The sequence below is a fragment of the Struthio camelus genome, chromosome 14 (assembly GCF_040807025.1).
Source record: "Struthio camelus isolate bStrCam1 chromosome 14, bStrCam1.hap1, whole genome shotgun sequence".
Classification (NCBI taxonomy): Eukaryota; Metazoa; Chordata; class Aves; order Struthioniformes; family Struthionidae; genus Struthio; species Struthio camelus.
The window spans coordinates 9,940,451-9,954,357 of NC_090955.1; the positions used below are offsets into that span (position 1 = coordinate 9,940,451).

The following is a 13,907-nucleotide window of genomic DNA, read 5'->3' on the forward strand; positions in this document are numbered from 1 at the left end:
CGCTGCCATGGCAACGCCAAACAGCGGGGGCGGCCCCGACGGTGCGGGCCGGGCCGGGGCACAGCGGGGTCCGGGGGGGGCGGTATTTAGGGGGGCTGTGGGGGACGATGGGGGATGAAGGGGGGTCGGGGGGGGGCATGAGGAGGTCTGGGGGGGCTGTGTTGGTGCGGAGGGCTGGGGGGTAGGATGGTGTCGGTGGTGGGGGCACGAGAGGGGCTGGGGGGGCACGAGGGGGGCTGCAGGGGCCGCACGCGTTGCGCTGCAAGCTCCGGAGCGCGGGGCGGAGGAGCCGTGCGGGCGCCTGGGCCTGGGGCCTCTCCAGGCTGCCGGCACCGTCCTGCCACGGCTGCGCCAGCCCCGGGGCGGCAGCGAGCACCCTGTCTTCTCCCCCCGGGGCGTCCGACGGAGGCAGCGCCGCTAGCGGCTTCTCCGTGCCCCCAGGCCGCCGCGGGACGCGCCATGGCTCGGGGGCCGGCAGGCCGCCGGCGGCCGCGGGGCGAGCAGCCCTCGGGGTGAGGGGCGGCGGGCTGCGCCTGCAGGGCTGCAGCCCCACTGCGGGCACGCCGCCGGCCCCCTCGGAGCCCCCCGGTCCCGGCGGGCGAGGAGGGCAGCTCCAGGGTCGCGCCGCTGGGCCGAGGTGCCGCCATGCGGATGGAGCGGGCGGCGGAGAAAGGGGCTCTGCCTCCCCCCTTCCCGGAGGGGCTGCCCGCCCCCACGGCCGCCCGGCGGCGGCGGCAGGACGGTAGGAGCCTCTCCCTCCCCGGCGGCCCGGCCCGGCGGCGAGGTGGGGGCTGCCGAGCCGGGGCTCTTCTCCCCCAGGGCGCGCGGCGATGGAGGGTGGCGGCGGCGGCCGCCCCTCGCTCAACCCGGAGCGCCTCAAGCGGGTCCGGCTGCGCGTGGAGAGGGCCATCGAGGTGAGGGCTGCCGCCGGCCCCCCGGTCCCTGCGGCGCGGGGCAGCGCGCTCAGCTCCACCGCCGTCCCTCACCAGCAAAAGAAGATCTTCATGCTGCAAGGCCCCTACCCCGTGATCCGGAGCCTGCTGCGAGCCCGCGGCTGGGTGGAGAAGAAGTTCTCCCTCGCGTGCGAGGCAGGGCCCGGGCGCCAGCGCCTTCCCGGTGCCGCCGCCTGGGAAGGTGAGGGCGGCGTGGGCACGGCTTTCCCCAAGGACCCCAAAATTTTCTGTGCCCGGACTCTCCGTGCTCCCCGCGGCCACCACACGGCGCGTGAGCTTCCCGGGGCAGGGCCTGGGGGTGCTGCGAGCCCCGGGAAGGGGACCTAATGGTGGGATGTCCCGCTGGCAGGGAGGTCCCACCCTGCGCGGCCCCGTCCCCCCAACCCAGCCTGCCCCCTGGCCGGGGTCGCCGAGCCCCTCGCCCACGCCGGGCTGCGCTGACTCCCGACCTTCCCCAGATGAGGAAGGCGAGGAGGAGGAGGAGGAGCGGGATGAGGACCTCAGTGGCACCTACAGCCTCATGGTCAGCCGGGTGCAGGCTGGGGCTGAAGGGTTGGGGGAGGCTGGGACAAGGCGGGGGGGTCGCTGGAAGCTGGGGCAGATATGAGGAGAAAGGGGTCACCTGGGGCACCGGAGATGGTGTTACGGTGGGGTGACGAGAGGGAAGGGGTGATGGGACGGGGGGCGGGGATCAGGCTGGTTGGCGAGGTGGGGGCAGTAGGGACCCGCCGGCGTCTCACCCCGGGGCCCCCCCTTCCCGCCCGCAGTCCCACCTGCTCCGAAACCAGCCGCCGTATTTCATCTGGACCAGCCGCCGCGACGCCGTCGACTGCCGTCGGCTGCGCAAGGACCAGGTGGTGAACCACTACGCCAAGGCGGGCTCCTTCACCACCAAGGTGGGCCGGGCCGCAGCCCCCCCCCCCAACCCCCCCCACCTCGTCCTCGCCGCGGCCGCCCTCGGGGCGCTCACCCGTCTCCCCCCAGGCCGGGCTGTGCCTCAACCTCCGCAACCTGCACTGGTTCGACCAGGCCGACGCGGACACGTTCTTCCCTCGCTGCTATCGCCTGGGGGCCGCGGACGAGAAGCAAGCCTTCATCGGTGAGCGGGGTCCCGGGCGCGCGGGGCGTCCCCGCCGGGGGCTCGGCGCCGGCTCACGCGCTTTCCTCCCCCCCCCCCAACCCGGGTTCTCGCAGAGGATTTCCAGCTCACGGCGGCTCGCAGCCTCCTCAAAGTGGTGCTGCGAAGGGCGCAGGGGGCGCGCGGCGGGCCGCAGCCGCCCCCGGACGCCAGCGAGACGCCGGGTGAGCGCGCCGTCCCGGCGGGCAGAGCCGCTCCTCGCTTCCCCCCCCTCCCCGGCCCCGCTTTCGGCACCTCCCCGCTGCTCCCCTCGGCCCGCCGAGGTTGGGGTGGTGGTGGTGGCGAGGGGGGGGCGCTCACCCCGCGGCCCTCGCAGCGGGCGCCGAGCCGGGGCGTGCTCCCCTCCTGCCCGGTCGGCTGGTGGAGGAGGCGCTGCGGGCGTGCGGCGAGCACCTGAGCAGCCTGCGGCACCAGGACATCGACAAGGAGCCCGTGTCGGCCCCGCGCGCCGCCTGGGACCGCTTCCTGCAGGGCTACTACCGGGTGGTGCAGTAAGTGCCGGCGGCGGCGGGTTGCGGGGTGGGGGGGGGAACCGGCGGCGGGTGGCGGGGCGGCCGGCCCTGAGCACCGGCCGCGTCCGCCCGCAGCGAGGGCGCCGTGCCGGAGGCGTCCGGCGTGCTCCTGGAGCGCAGCCGGGCCGTGCTGCGGCACCTGGCGGCGCTGCTCCCGCAGCTGGACATGGAGGGCGACCACGACGTCTGGATCGTGAAGCCCGGGGCCAAGTCCCGGGGTAGAGGTAAAGGAGGGCCGGGCCGGGGTGGAGGGGGGGAGCGGCGCCCGGCCCGAGCCTTTCCCGCCGCCGCTGCGGCACGGCGGCCGGTGTCGCGCAGGGATCGTCTGCCTGGCTCGCCTGGAGGAGGTGCTGCGGCTGGTGGACCGCAACCCGCTGCTGGTGAAGGACGGCAAGTGGGTGGTGCAGAAGTACATCGAGCGGCCCCTGCTCATCTTCGGCACCAAGTTCGACGTGCGCCAGTGGTTCCTGGTGACCGACTGGAACCCGCTGACCGTCTGGTTCTACCGCGACAGCTACCTGCGCTTCTCCACCCAGCCCTTCTCCCTGCAGAGCCTGGACACGTGAGTCCGGCAGCGCCCCCCGCCGCCGCCATCACCGCCCGCCGCCGGCGCTGACCCCGCTCTCTCCGCCCCAGCGCCATCCACCTCTGCAACAACTCCATCCAGAAGCACTACGAGAACGCGCGGGGCCGTCACCCCCAGCTGCCCGCCGACAACATGTGGTCCTCCCAGCAGTTCCAGGCCTACCTGGAGCAGCAGGGCCAGGCGCGCGCCTGGCCCGACGTCATGGTGCCCGGCATGAAGGCGGCCATCGTGCACGCGGTGCAGGCCTCGCAGGACCTGGTGCAGTCCCGCAAGGGCAGCTTCGAGCTCTACGGGGCGGACTTTGTCTTCGGGGAGGACTTCCAGCCTTGGCTGCTGGAGATCAACGCCAGCCCCACCATGGCCGCCTCCACGGCGGTCACCAGCCGGCTCTGCGCCGGCGTCCAGCGGGACACGCTCCGCGTGGTCATCGACCGCAAGGCTGACCGCAACTGCCCCACGGGCGCCTTTGAGCTCATCTACAAGCAGGTGAGCAGGGCTGGAGGGAGCCTGGCCATGCCCATGTCCATCTCCAGCCAGCTGGGGCCAGGACCTGCAGCAATGCAGGAGCTGCATGGGCTCCATCTGGTGTTGCCTTAGGTTGACCCAAGCCTTAGGTTGACCCAAGCCTTAGGTTGACCCAAGCCTTAGGTTGACCCAGGAAAGCCACTGGCAGCAGAAGAAACGGGATACAGGCCAGGAGGAGCGTGCTTCCAAGGTCAAGAAGCCAAAAGGACCATAGGGAAAGCCCAAAACTTTAGGGCTAAAGGACGTGTCCCGCAGGGGGGGACCCTTTGGGGGACTCAGGTCCTGGCTGCTGGCCTTCCTGATGGCCTTGAGGGATGGGGTCTCGCGGCTGGGCGGATGCGGGCTCTGGGCAGAGCAGCTCCGTGCCAGTGCCCCCCTACGTGCCCCCGCCTCCTCCGCAGGCGGCCGTGCCCGTACCCCACTACGTGGGCATGAAGCTCTTGGTGGAAGGCTCCACGCTGGGAAAGCCGCCGCCGCCGCCGGCCAGCCCTCGGCCCCCTGGCAGCGCGCCCCACAGCCAGCGGCTCCCCCCGCCGCCCGTCCCGAGCGTGCGCATGCCCCGCCGGCGCCGTACCGCGGGGCTCCCCCGGCCCCCGGAGGTGGCAATGGCGACCTGGACCCCTGCTAGCAGGCTGGCGCTGCCCCACGAGCCGGCTCACGAGAGGCAGCGGGTGCCGCCCGGCGCGGCCAGCTCCTCGGAGGGGACCTCGCCGCCACCGCAGCGCTTCGGGGACCCGGCGTGGCGGGGGGGCACGGTCAGCCCGGCGAGCCGCGCCGTGTCCCGGCTGCCCTCCCTCCCGCTCTGCTCCCTCGGCCGCCCAGCGCCCCGCGGGCTCCCGCGCCTCGGCCGGCCGCAGGCGAAGCCCCGGGCCAGCCTGCCCCAGCCCTTCCCGCGCCTCCCGGGAGCCCCCGAGCCCCTCCACGCTCGCGGCACGGCCCTCTTCCCCTCCGGCCCGCCCAGCGCCGGGGCTGCGCCCCCCTCCCCGGCCTCCGGCCCCGACCTCCGGCACCCCAGCCCTCGCCCCTGCCGCCGTCCGTCGGGCAAAAGGCGCGCGGCGGCTCCCAGGGGGACGCCGAGGCGGAAGAGCTGCGCGGCATGAGGCGGCCGGGGCGGGCTCCGCGAGGACGCCGGTGGGGACCGGCGGGTGTCCTGCGGCTGCTGCGGCCGGGCTGGGGGGGGGGGGGCCAGCGCCCAGCCCAAACGCTGGGTCGGGAAAACATGCCTGCGCGAGGCAGAAAGGCTCTGCCCGTTTGTGGGGCGGGTGGCATGGGGGGGGGGGCTCCCGCTTTGCGGCCGCGTTTCCAGCGCGGGGGGGCAGCGGTGAGACGGGGCGAGACCCCCTCACCGCCCCGGACAAGCCGCGGCGGGGCAGAGCCGGTTCTCCCGCGCGCGGCGGCATCGCGGCCGCGGGAACCGGCGCCGCCGGCAGCTCCGCCGCGCTCGCCTGCTGCAGAGCTCGGCGGCGGTCGGGGCGGGGGGGGGGGGGGGAACCGCGGCAAAGAAAAGGCAGGGAGCAGCCCGGGGGCGCGGAGCAGCCTTTAATGCGGCGGGGGCGGCGCGGCGGGCTCAGCCGGCGGGGCCGGGCAGCCCCAGGAGGCGCAGGGTGCGCAGGAAGAAGGGGGGCGGCGGGGCCGTCAGCACGGCCGCCGGCAGCGCCAGCCGCTGCAGGTGCAGGTGCAGCGGGAGGCGGCGGTAGCGCCCCGGCCCCAACCTGCGCGCCAGCTCCTCGTCCGGCAGCGGCGCCCGCGCTTCGGCCGCAGGCAGCGGCGCGGGGGGCCCGGCGGCGGCGGGGGGCAGCAGGAAGGGCTGGCCCAGGACGCGGCCGAGGCGGGCAGAGCCCCGGCGGTCGCCCAGCGCGGGGCACAGCAGCAGCGTCAGGTGCGCCGGGAGCTGTCCGGGGAAGGCTGCGGCCGGAGCGGCGTCAGGGCGGCCGGAGCCCGCGGGGACGTGTCCCCCCGTCCCCCCGCCGCCGCCGCCACCCACCTGTCTTGGGCTGCAGCTGCAGCAGGGCGCAGCCCGCCGAGGCGCCCAGCACCCGGTAGCGCGTCAGGGTGGTCTTCACCTCCTTGCTGGCCAGGCTGCGGCGGGACGGGGCGGCCACGGGCAGCGCCTGCGGGCGCCGGAGCCGGCCGTCGGGCAGCGGCCCCGCGCGCCTGCGTGCGTCCGTCCGTCTGTCCCCGTCCCGTCCCATCCCGCCCCGACCACTCTGCCTTACCGCCCCGCCGAGCCACCGCAGCGCCGCGCGCACCTCGCCCTCCGGCTCCGCCGGGACGCCCACGGTGACGGCACTGCGGGGACAGCACGGTTCGGGAGGGGGGGTCAGCCGGGGACGGGCACCCACGGGACCCCCGCGGCGGCGGCGGCTGCTCACCAGTACGTGGCCGGGTAGTGGCCGCCGCGGCGGGCTCGGGCGAAGAAGCGCTGGAGCTGCTCGGTGGCGCGGCGGCAGCCGGACAGCAGGACGAGGCCGGAGCTCTCCCTGCGGGAAGCGGTTGGCACTGGGGGGGTGGGTGTCCGCCCCGCTCCCCAGACCCCCCCCCCCCAAAACGTACCTGTCGGGCGCCTTGACCACGTGCAGCTCGGCCGGCAGGCCCAGGCGCCGGCTCAGCGCGGGCAGCAGCGCCGCCAGGCTCAGCTCCCCGCCGCCGCCTGCCACGCCGGGGGCTCAGCGCCGGCCCCAGCGCCCCCCCCCTGCCCCCCCGCTGCATCCCCCCACCCCGCGCCGGCGGCCGGGCGCCCACTCACCGCACACGGGCAGGCCCGGCGGCTTGCTGAGCGCCAGCAGGGCTCCTGCGAGGGACGGCACCGGGGTCAGCGCGGCCCCCGCTGCCGCCCCCACCCCGTCCCCCCCCCACCCCCCGGCTGCGGTACCTTCCCGGTGCACCACGGCGGCCTCCAGCAGCGCCAGCGTCTCCTCGGGGCCCGGCGGCCCCCCCACGCCGCCTCGCCCCCGCCTGCCGCGCCGGGCAGGGGCAGCGTGGGCCGGGGCGGCGTGGGCTGCCCCCCCCCCCCCGCGTGTCCCCGCCCCACAGCCCCCTCCCCACCTTCCCCCGCTGGCGTCCCCTGCCCTGACAGCCCCTGCTGCCCTGACAGCCCCTGCCCCACGCGGTCCCCCAACACCCAGGCCAGGCCCTCACGGCTGTCCCCGAGCCGCAGCCCCCTACGCACCCCGGCCGGACCCCACGCGTGTCCCCTCAGCCGCGCGTCTGCCCCGCGCGTGTCCACACGCCTGCCTCCAGCTGCCGCTCCCCCCCGCCCGCCCCGCCGCAGCTCCCCGCGCACCCACGCGCCCCCGCCCACGTCCCCACACGTGCCCCCGCCGCAGCTCCCCGCAGTCCCACGTGCCACCGCCCGCCCCCCGCGCGTCCCCGTCGCAGCTCCCCGCGCACCCACGCGCCCCCTCACCCGCGTGTCCCCGTCGCAGCTCCCCGCACACCCACGCGCACCCCAGCCCGCCCCACGCGTGTCCCGCGGCGCGCGCCCCCGCTGACCCTGCGGCGCGCGCCAGCACGCGCGCGGCACTGCCCCCGCCCGCCATGCTGCCACTGCGCCTGCGCGGGGGCGGGCCCGAGGAGAGACCGCTCCGCAGCGGTCATAGAGCTTAGCTTCCGGGCGCGCAGAGCGGCCGGCGGTGCGTGACCGCGGGAGCGTTCTGATAGGGGCAGCCCGGTCCATAGACAGCCGGAAGTGCGGGTAGAGCGGCCCGGCCCGGTGGCAGGTGGGGTGCGGAGGGGCGCGGCGGCCGGGCCGCGGTGGGGCGGGGGGGCTCGGGGCGCCCGGGAACGGGGTGAGCCCGGTGCCGGGGCTGTCACCGGCGGGGGGCATCCTAGGGCCGGGGCTGTCCGGCGAGGAGGGGTCTCGGGGCTGCCCCTGGGGGGCCCAGGGCCGGGGCCGTCACCGGGGTCTCGGGGCCGGGGCTGCCACGGGGGGGGGGGGGTCCCAGGGCCGGGGCTGTCATCGGGGGGTCCCGGGCTGCTGTCGGGGGCTCTCCGGCCTGGGGCTGCCGCTGGGGGGTGCCGGGGCCGTCCGGGGGGACGGGGCGGTCGCAGGGCGTCCCAGGGCAGGGGCTCAACTCCACCTCTGGCTGCCCGTCCGCAGGCAGCTTGTGCCAGCGCGATGGCCTCCCGCGGGGGCCCCCGCGCCACCGGCACCGACGGCAGCGACTACCAGCACCGGGAGCGCGTGGCCTCGCACTACCAGATGAGGTAGCGTCCTGCCCCCCGGACCCTGTGCCCTCACGGGGCTCCCCCCGCCAGGCTGCCTTGGGGCTCCGTCCCTGCCAGCAGGCACTCACAGCCGGTCTTTCTCTGCAGCGTGGCGCTCAAGTCTGAGATCAAGAAGCTGATCTACATGCACGTGGCCATCTGGCTGCTGCTGCTGGCCCAGATGTGCGTGGGGCACCTCAAGCTGCTGCCCCACGACCAGGTGGCCATGCCCTACCAGTGGGAGTACCCGTACCTGCTCAGCATCCTCCCGTCCCTCCTGGGCCTCCTCTCCTTCCCCCGCAACAACATCAGCTACCTGGTGCTGTCCATGATCAGCACCGGCCTCTTCTCCGTGGCGCCCCTCATCTACGGCACCATGGAGATGTTCCCCATGGCTCAGCAGCTCTACCGCCACGGCAAGGCCTATCGCTTCATCTTCGGCTTCTCCGCGGTGTCTGTCATGTACCTGGTGGTGGTGGTGGCCGCGCAGGTGCACGGCTGGCAACTCTACTACAGCAAGAAGCTGCTGGACTCCTGGTTCACCAGCACGCAGGAGAAGAAGAAGAAATGAGTGGGGCTGGGGGGGCAGAGCATGCATGCGTGCTGCTCCCGGCTGCAGACCTGGGGAGAGGGGGGCTGGAGCTCTGGGGGGCTCCTTTTCTGTCCTCTGTCACCTCAGCAGGGATGTGCTGGGGGCAGCGGGAGGGACGGGGTGGGGGGCACTTGGGGCTTGCTGGCCTTGCCCAGGCCGGCAGCGCTGTGGGGCCAAAGGAGGCAACACCCGGCAGCTGCCCGGCAGAGTGTGGGGGCTGCTGCCTCCGGCGTCTCCAGGGACCAACGTGGCTGAGCCGTGTCCCTGCCCGCCACGGCTTCACGTGGGCGGCACGAAGGCCGGGACGGGGCTGCTGATGCACCGGTAACCCAACCCCTGCAAGAGGTGCCGGCACCCACCACCCCCCGTCATCGCGTGTGTAGCGATATGGAAATAAAGCACCCTGGACCGTGCGTGTGCGTGCGCTGTGCCCCGCGGGGTGGTTTCCCACGGAGGCGGCCGCCGCCGCAGGAAGCGCCACCGCAACCAGGTCGCGCCGCCCCCGGGCGGCGCCCGTCGCCGTAGCGTCGGGGCGGCCGCACGTGCCGCCGGAGGAATGCGGCGGGGCCCGCCCGGGGAGGGGCGGCGCGGGGCGGGGATCCGGCCCCCGGCGGCGGGAGGGCACCGTGCGCCGCGCTCGGCCATGGGGCGCCCGGTGCCCGGCGCGCTGCTGCTCGCCGCCGCCGCCGCCCTCCTCGCCGCCGCCGCCACCGTCAGCCGCCTCCGGGTCTCCGCCAACTTCGTAAGCGCCGGGGGGGCCGGGGAGGGCCGCGGCGGGGACCGGGTCCCGGCGGGGACGGCGCGCTGACCGCCGTGTCTTTGCTTGCAGGAGTGCAGGGCCACCGGTGAGTAGCCCCGGCGCCGGGGCGGGCCGGTCTCGGGTCCCGGTGGCGGTGCCGGTCCTGCGGGGCGCGGGCAGGGCGGCGCGGCCGGCAGCGGGGGCAGGGCTGCGGGCACGGCGCTGTCTCGGTGCCGGGGCTCCCCCGGGGCACGGGCTGCCCCGGTGCGGAGCTCTCCCGGTGCCGGGGCTCCCCGGGTGCGCGGAGCTCTCCAGGGCCGGGCTCTCCCGGGCACGGGCTTCCCCGGTGCGTGGGGCTGCTGGTGCCCGGTGCTGCCCCGGTTCTGGGGCTCCCCCGGTGCTGGGGCTGCTGGTGCCCGGTGCTGCCCCGGTGCTGGGGCTCCCCCGGTGCTGGGGCTGCTGGTGCCCGGTGCTGCCCCGGTGCTGGGGCTCTCCCGGTGCACGGGGCTGCTGGTGCCCGGCGCTGCCCCGGTGCTGGGGCTCTCCCGGTGCTGGGGCTCCCCTGGTGCCGGTGCCACCGGTGCACGGCTCCGCTCTGCTCCCCACCAGCCGACAGCACGCTGAGCAGACCCCGCTGCCGCCAGCCCGTCCGGGCCGGGCCGCCGCTGGAGCCGCCCGCGCTGGTGCTGAGCACGGCCCGCCTGTGCCAGCCGCCGCAGCCGTGCCAGCCATGCCTGCGGGTGCGCCTGGCCCTCCCCGCCGCAGGTAGGGGCAGGGGGCCGCCGGTGCACGGGGCGCGGCGGATGGGGCCGCAGGGGCGCACCGCGAGCCCCCGGGCTCTCCCCGGCGGGACGCGCCCCCGCGCCGGACCGCCCGTGTCAGAGCGGCACGGCGGGCCGCTTTCTCGCAGGGCTCAGCGGCGTCCGCGGGCTGCAGCTCGACTTCCTGGAGCTGCGCTCCAACAGGGCCAGCTGGCTGCAGGTGTGGAGGCGGCGCGGGGCGCCGGGCGGCTCGCCGGTGAGTGCGGCGCCGGGGGCTGCGGGCCGGGCTGGGAGTGGCGAGCCGGGGAGGCTGCTGGGGCGCCCGTCCCGCTCAGCCCCGGCTCGCCGCAGTGGCAGGTGCAGTTCGACTGCTTCCCCGCCGAGAGCGGGCGGCGGGTCCTCGTCTCCCTGCACACCATCCCCGACCGGGGCTTGGCCATCAGCCGGAGCTGCTGGGTCGCTGCAGAGCCGCCGGGTGAGCCGGGCCGTCGCCGCGGAGCCGCGCCGGGGCGCCGAAGCCCGGCTGACCCCGCGCGTGCTCCGCCAGGACCCACGTTCACCCACAGCTGGGTGCCCGAGGCGAGGGCCATCGCGGTGTCGGTGCCCCGCGGCCCTGCCCTGATGGTGCGGCTGTGCCACCAGCTGGCCCTGGAGTGCGAGGAGCTGCCCAGACCCTTCCACCAGCAGGTACCAGCTCCGGCTGTCCCCGCTGTCCCCCCCCCCAGCTGGGCTCGTCCCGGTGGGGTGGCCACGCTCCCGGCGAGCTCACGCCGCCTCCGCTCCCCCACCAGGTCCTGGTGCCGGGGGGCCGACGGGTCTTGCTGCCCTACGAGTTCCTGGTGCCCTGCCTGTGCATCGAGGTGCGTCGCCGGGTCTCTGCACCTCCACGGCCTTCGGGGAGGGGGATCGGGGGGCGCGGGCCGCTCTGAGCGCGCTGCCCTGCTCCCCCAGGCCTCCTACCCGCACGGCGACAGCCTGCGCAGCAAGAGGTGCCCCTTCGTGGAGCAGCCGGCAGCCTGTGAGCGGGGGCGGCCGGAGGGGTTGGGGCGGCGGGGGGGGGGCACGCGGGGAGGGTCCCGCCGGGGCCGCCGCCGTGCTGAGCCTGCACCCCGCAGACGGCCCCGAGCTGTGGTCCTCGGTGCGCTTCCATGACTACAGCGGCAAGGACCAGATGGCGATGGTGCTGAGCGCCAGCTGCCTGCTGCGCCCCCGGGCCGCGCTGTGCTGGAAGGAGGCGGCCGCCGGCCCGGCGCCCTGCCACGACATCCCCAACTCCACGGCCAGCGAGGAGGAGCAGGTGAGGCACCCCGGGCCAGGGGCGCCGCGGGATGCCCCCGGGGGGCCGGGCCGGGCTGCAAGCACCGCCGCGCTCTCTGCCCCCGGCAGGCCTACGTCCTGGACAGCGTGGACGTGCACCCCCGGCTCTGCTTCAGGGTGAGTCCGCGCCGGCGGGCGCAGCCGGCTCGGGGCGTGGGGAAGGGGCACCTCTCCGGTGACCCGCCGTCTCCTCCCAACCCCGTCCCCCCCAGTTCTCCTACGGGAACAGCAGCCACGTGGAGTGCCCCCACCGGCCAGGTGAGCCCCGCAGCGCGGGGGCACGCGGCAGCCGCCCGCCCGCCTCCCCTCGCCCCCCTTGTCCCGGCGGAGGGGTGCCGCGCCGTGCCGTGCCGCGAGCCCTCTCTCCGCCGGCGGCTGCAGAGACCGCCTGGAACGTGTCGCTGAGCGTCCGGGGGCCGCAGCTGCGCCTGCGCTTCGCCTCCAGCGTCCCGGCGGCCTTCAGCGCGGCCCTGTGCCAGCCCCGGGCCGGGCAGTGCGAGCCCGAGTCGCCCGTCTACACGGTCAGGCGGGTGAGCGCGGCGGGGGCGGCCGGCGGCGGGTCGGGCCGGGTCGGGCCGGGCGCCTCCAACGCCTCTGCGGGCGCTTTGCAGGCGGAGGGCTCTGCCCCCGGCGAGCTGGCGCTGCTGCTGCCCATGGAGGCGCTGGGCAGCTGCGTGCTGGTAAGATCCCCCCCCCCCAACCCCGAACCCTGCTCCGGCGGGGCCCCCCACGGCCCCCCGGCGCCCCCCACCCAGCCGCTCTCTCCCCAGGTGTGGCGCTCGGACGTGCGCTTTGCCCGGAAGCAGCTGCTCTGCCCTGACGGTGAGCGGCAGCCCCGGCGCGGGGGGCGGCGGGCGGGCGGTGGGGGGCGGCCGGCGGCCCCCTCACCGCCCCTCTCCCAGTGTCTCGCAGGCGCTTCGGGCTGCTGGCGCTGGCGGTGGCGCTGGCGGTGGCCGTCCTGCTGCTGAGCTGCTGCAGCACCTGCAAGCCGGCGGGCGGTGAGAGCCGGGGGGCGAGAGCGGGCGGCGCGCCGGGGGTCCCGACCCCGGCGGCTCGCAGCGCGCCGCCCGCTCGCCGGGCCGGGTGGTCACCGGTGGCCCCTCACCTCCCCGTCTCGCCCGCAGGCGCGGCGGCTGGCCGCCGGCCCGTGCTGCTGGTGTATTCGCCCGACTCGGAGGAGCACGTGGGGCTGGTGTGCGCCCTGGCGGAGGTGCTGCGCGCCGGGCTGGGCTGCGACGTGCGGCTCGACCTGTGGGAAGCGGGCGGCGTGGGCCGCGTCGGCGGGCTGCCCTGGCTCTACGCCCAGCGGGGCCGCGTGGGGCGCGAGCGGGGCACCGTGCTGCTGCTCTGGAGCCGGGGCAGCGCCCGGCTGTGGCGGGGCGGCGGGGCGCCCGGGGACGCCCACGACGTTTTCGGCGCCGCCATGGCCTGCCTGCGCGGGGAGCTGGGGGCGGCGGCGGGGGGCGCGGGGCGGCCCGGCGGCTGGGTGCTGGCCTATTTCAGCCGCCTCTGCAGCCCCCGCGACGTGCCCCGGCCCCTACGGCCCCTGCCTACCTACCGCCTGCCCCGCCAGCTGCCCCGGCTCCTGGGCGCCCTGCGCGGCACCCCCCGCGCCCCCCGCCGCCTCCGCCGCCGGGCCAAGGGCCTCCTGCTCCGGCTGCTGGAGGCGGAGGGCAGCGAGGGGGCCCGAAGCGGGGACCCCCCCGCCCCGAGCCCCGGGGAGGCCGCCGGCACCTGAGCGCCGGGGCTGAAGCCGCGCAGAGCTCGGGCACCGGCGGGGGCCGAGGGGCCGCCGCGGCAGCGGTAGCCGCCCCGATGCCCCGGTGAGGGGCTGGCGCCACGCACCGAGGAGGACGGCTGGGGCTCGGTGCCGCGCAGGAAGGCTTCGCCCGTGGGAAAGGCTACGTGTGCCGGCGGGGGAACCCCAGAGGCGGCGGCGGACGAGCGGGGCCGAAAGCCCTGCTGCCGGGACGCGCCGCGGGAAGGAGCAGCGAAGGGCCGCGGCGCTGGAGAGCAGCCGGGGCCGGCAGCGGGGACGCTGCCCCAAGGCGGAGGCAGCTCCTCGTCCGTCCATCCGGAGCCGGGGCCTCCCGGGGGGGCCCTTGGGGCGGTGCAGCCGGGAGAGAGGCGCCGTGCTGTGGGGAAACCCGGGGGCCGCGGCGGGGCCGGCAGCCGCGGGGCGCTCGGCGCAGCCCCGAGCGCCCTCTCGCTCCGCTGCCCGGCTGAAGCTTTGTAAATCGGGGCCGAATAAAGGCATCGGTCGCACCCTGCCGTGCAGCGTGTCCGGGGGGTGCTCTGGGGGTGCAGCGGCACGGGAAGCCCCCCCAGCCCCGTGCCCCCCACGGTGGGCCGGAGCCCCCCGCTGCCCCCCAGGGACCCAGGGGAGCGACGGGGCAGAGCCGGCGCGGTGGGCCGCGGCGCTGCTTCCCACAGCATCCGGGGCCGGGGCTGCTTCGCCTGCGCGGCCCCTCCGGCAAGGGGGGCCTGGGCCCCGCCGCTGCCGCTGTGGGGCTGGCCTGAGCCCCCGGGCCGAGCTATGGGGCAGGCCTGGGCCCCGGGTCGCACTGCCATGGGGCTG

The 13,907-nt window shown here is 77.0% G+C and overlaps 3 protein-coding genes across 4 annotated transcripts; 2 read left to right on the forward strand and 1 right to left on the reverse strand.

Annotated features, from left to right (window-relative positions):
- Window positions 1-604: 604 nt before the first annotated feature.
- Window positions 605-8,925, forward strand: TTLL3 (tubulin tyrosine ligase like 3). 2 transcript variants are annotated; one of them, XM_068907663.1, is made up of 11 exons: window positions 605-742; window positions 990-1,134; window positions 1,303-1,420; window positions 1,721-1,849; window positions 1,938-2,052; window positions 2,408-2,582; window positions 2,679-2,827; window positions 2,922-3,165; window positions 3,240-3,675; window positions 7,814-7,920; window positions 8,029-8,925. In XM_068907663.1, exons 1-11 carry the CDS (start codon window positions 646-648, stop codon window positions 8,489-8,491), a joined length of 2,178 nt encoding a protein of 725 aa, XP_068763764.1. In that variant the 5' UTR covers window positions 605-645; the 3' UTR covers window positions 8,492-8,925. The 2 variants fall into 2 exon arrangements, with proteins under 2 accessions (XP_068763764.1, XP_068763763.1); XM_068907662.1 differs by lacking the exons at window positions 7,814-7,920; window positions 8,029-8,925 and adding an exon at window positions 4,116-4,952 and having other exon boundaries at window positions 712-914; window positions 1,412-1,476.
- RPUSD3 (RNA pseudouridine synthase D3) lies at window positions 5,222-7,253 on the reverse strand. The gene is made up of 8 exons (XM_068907065.1): window positions 7,207-7,253; window positions 6,587-6,669; window positions 6,461-6,505; window positions 6,268-6,364; window positions 6,087-6,194; window positions 5,931-6,003; window positions 5,699-5,825; window positions 5,222-5,619 (listed from the first exon to the last, which is right to left on the reverse strand). The coding sequence occupies exons 1-8, from the start codon at window positions 7,251-7,253 to the stop codon at window positions 5,282-5,284; spliced, it is 918 nt and encodes a 305-aa protein (XP_068763166.1). The 3' UTR covers window positions 5,222-5,281.
- Window positions 8,926-9,155: 230 nt separating the features above from the next.
- Window positions 9,156-13,620, forward strand: IL17RE (interleukin 17 receptor E). The gene is made up of 16 exons (XM_068907450.1): window positions 9,156-9,254; window positions 9,342-9,357; window positions 9,567-10,016; window positions 10,162-10,268; window positions 10,364-10,487; window positions 10,560-10,699; window positions 10,804-10,872; window positions 10,964-11,030; window positions 11,128-11,309; window positions 11,399-11,446; window positions 11,542-11,587; window positions 11,711-11,859; window positions 11,941-12,009; window positions 12,100-12,151; window positions 12,232-12,327; window positions 12,454-13,620. Exons 1-16 carry the CDS (start codon window positions 9,156-9,158, stop codon window positions 13,065-13,067), a joined length of 2,328 nt encoding a protein of 775 aa, XP_068763551.1. The 3' UTR covers window positions 13,068-13,620.
- The last annotated feature ends 287 nt before the right edge of the window (window positions 13,621-13,907 follow it).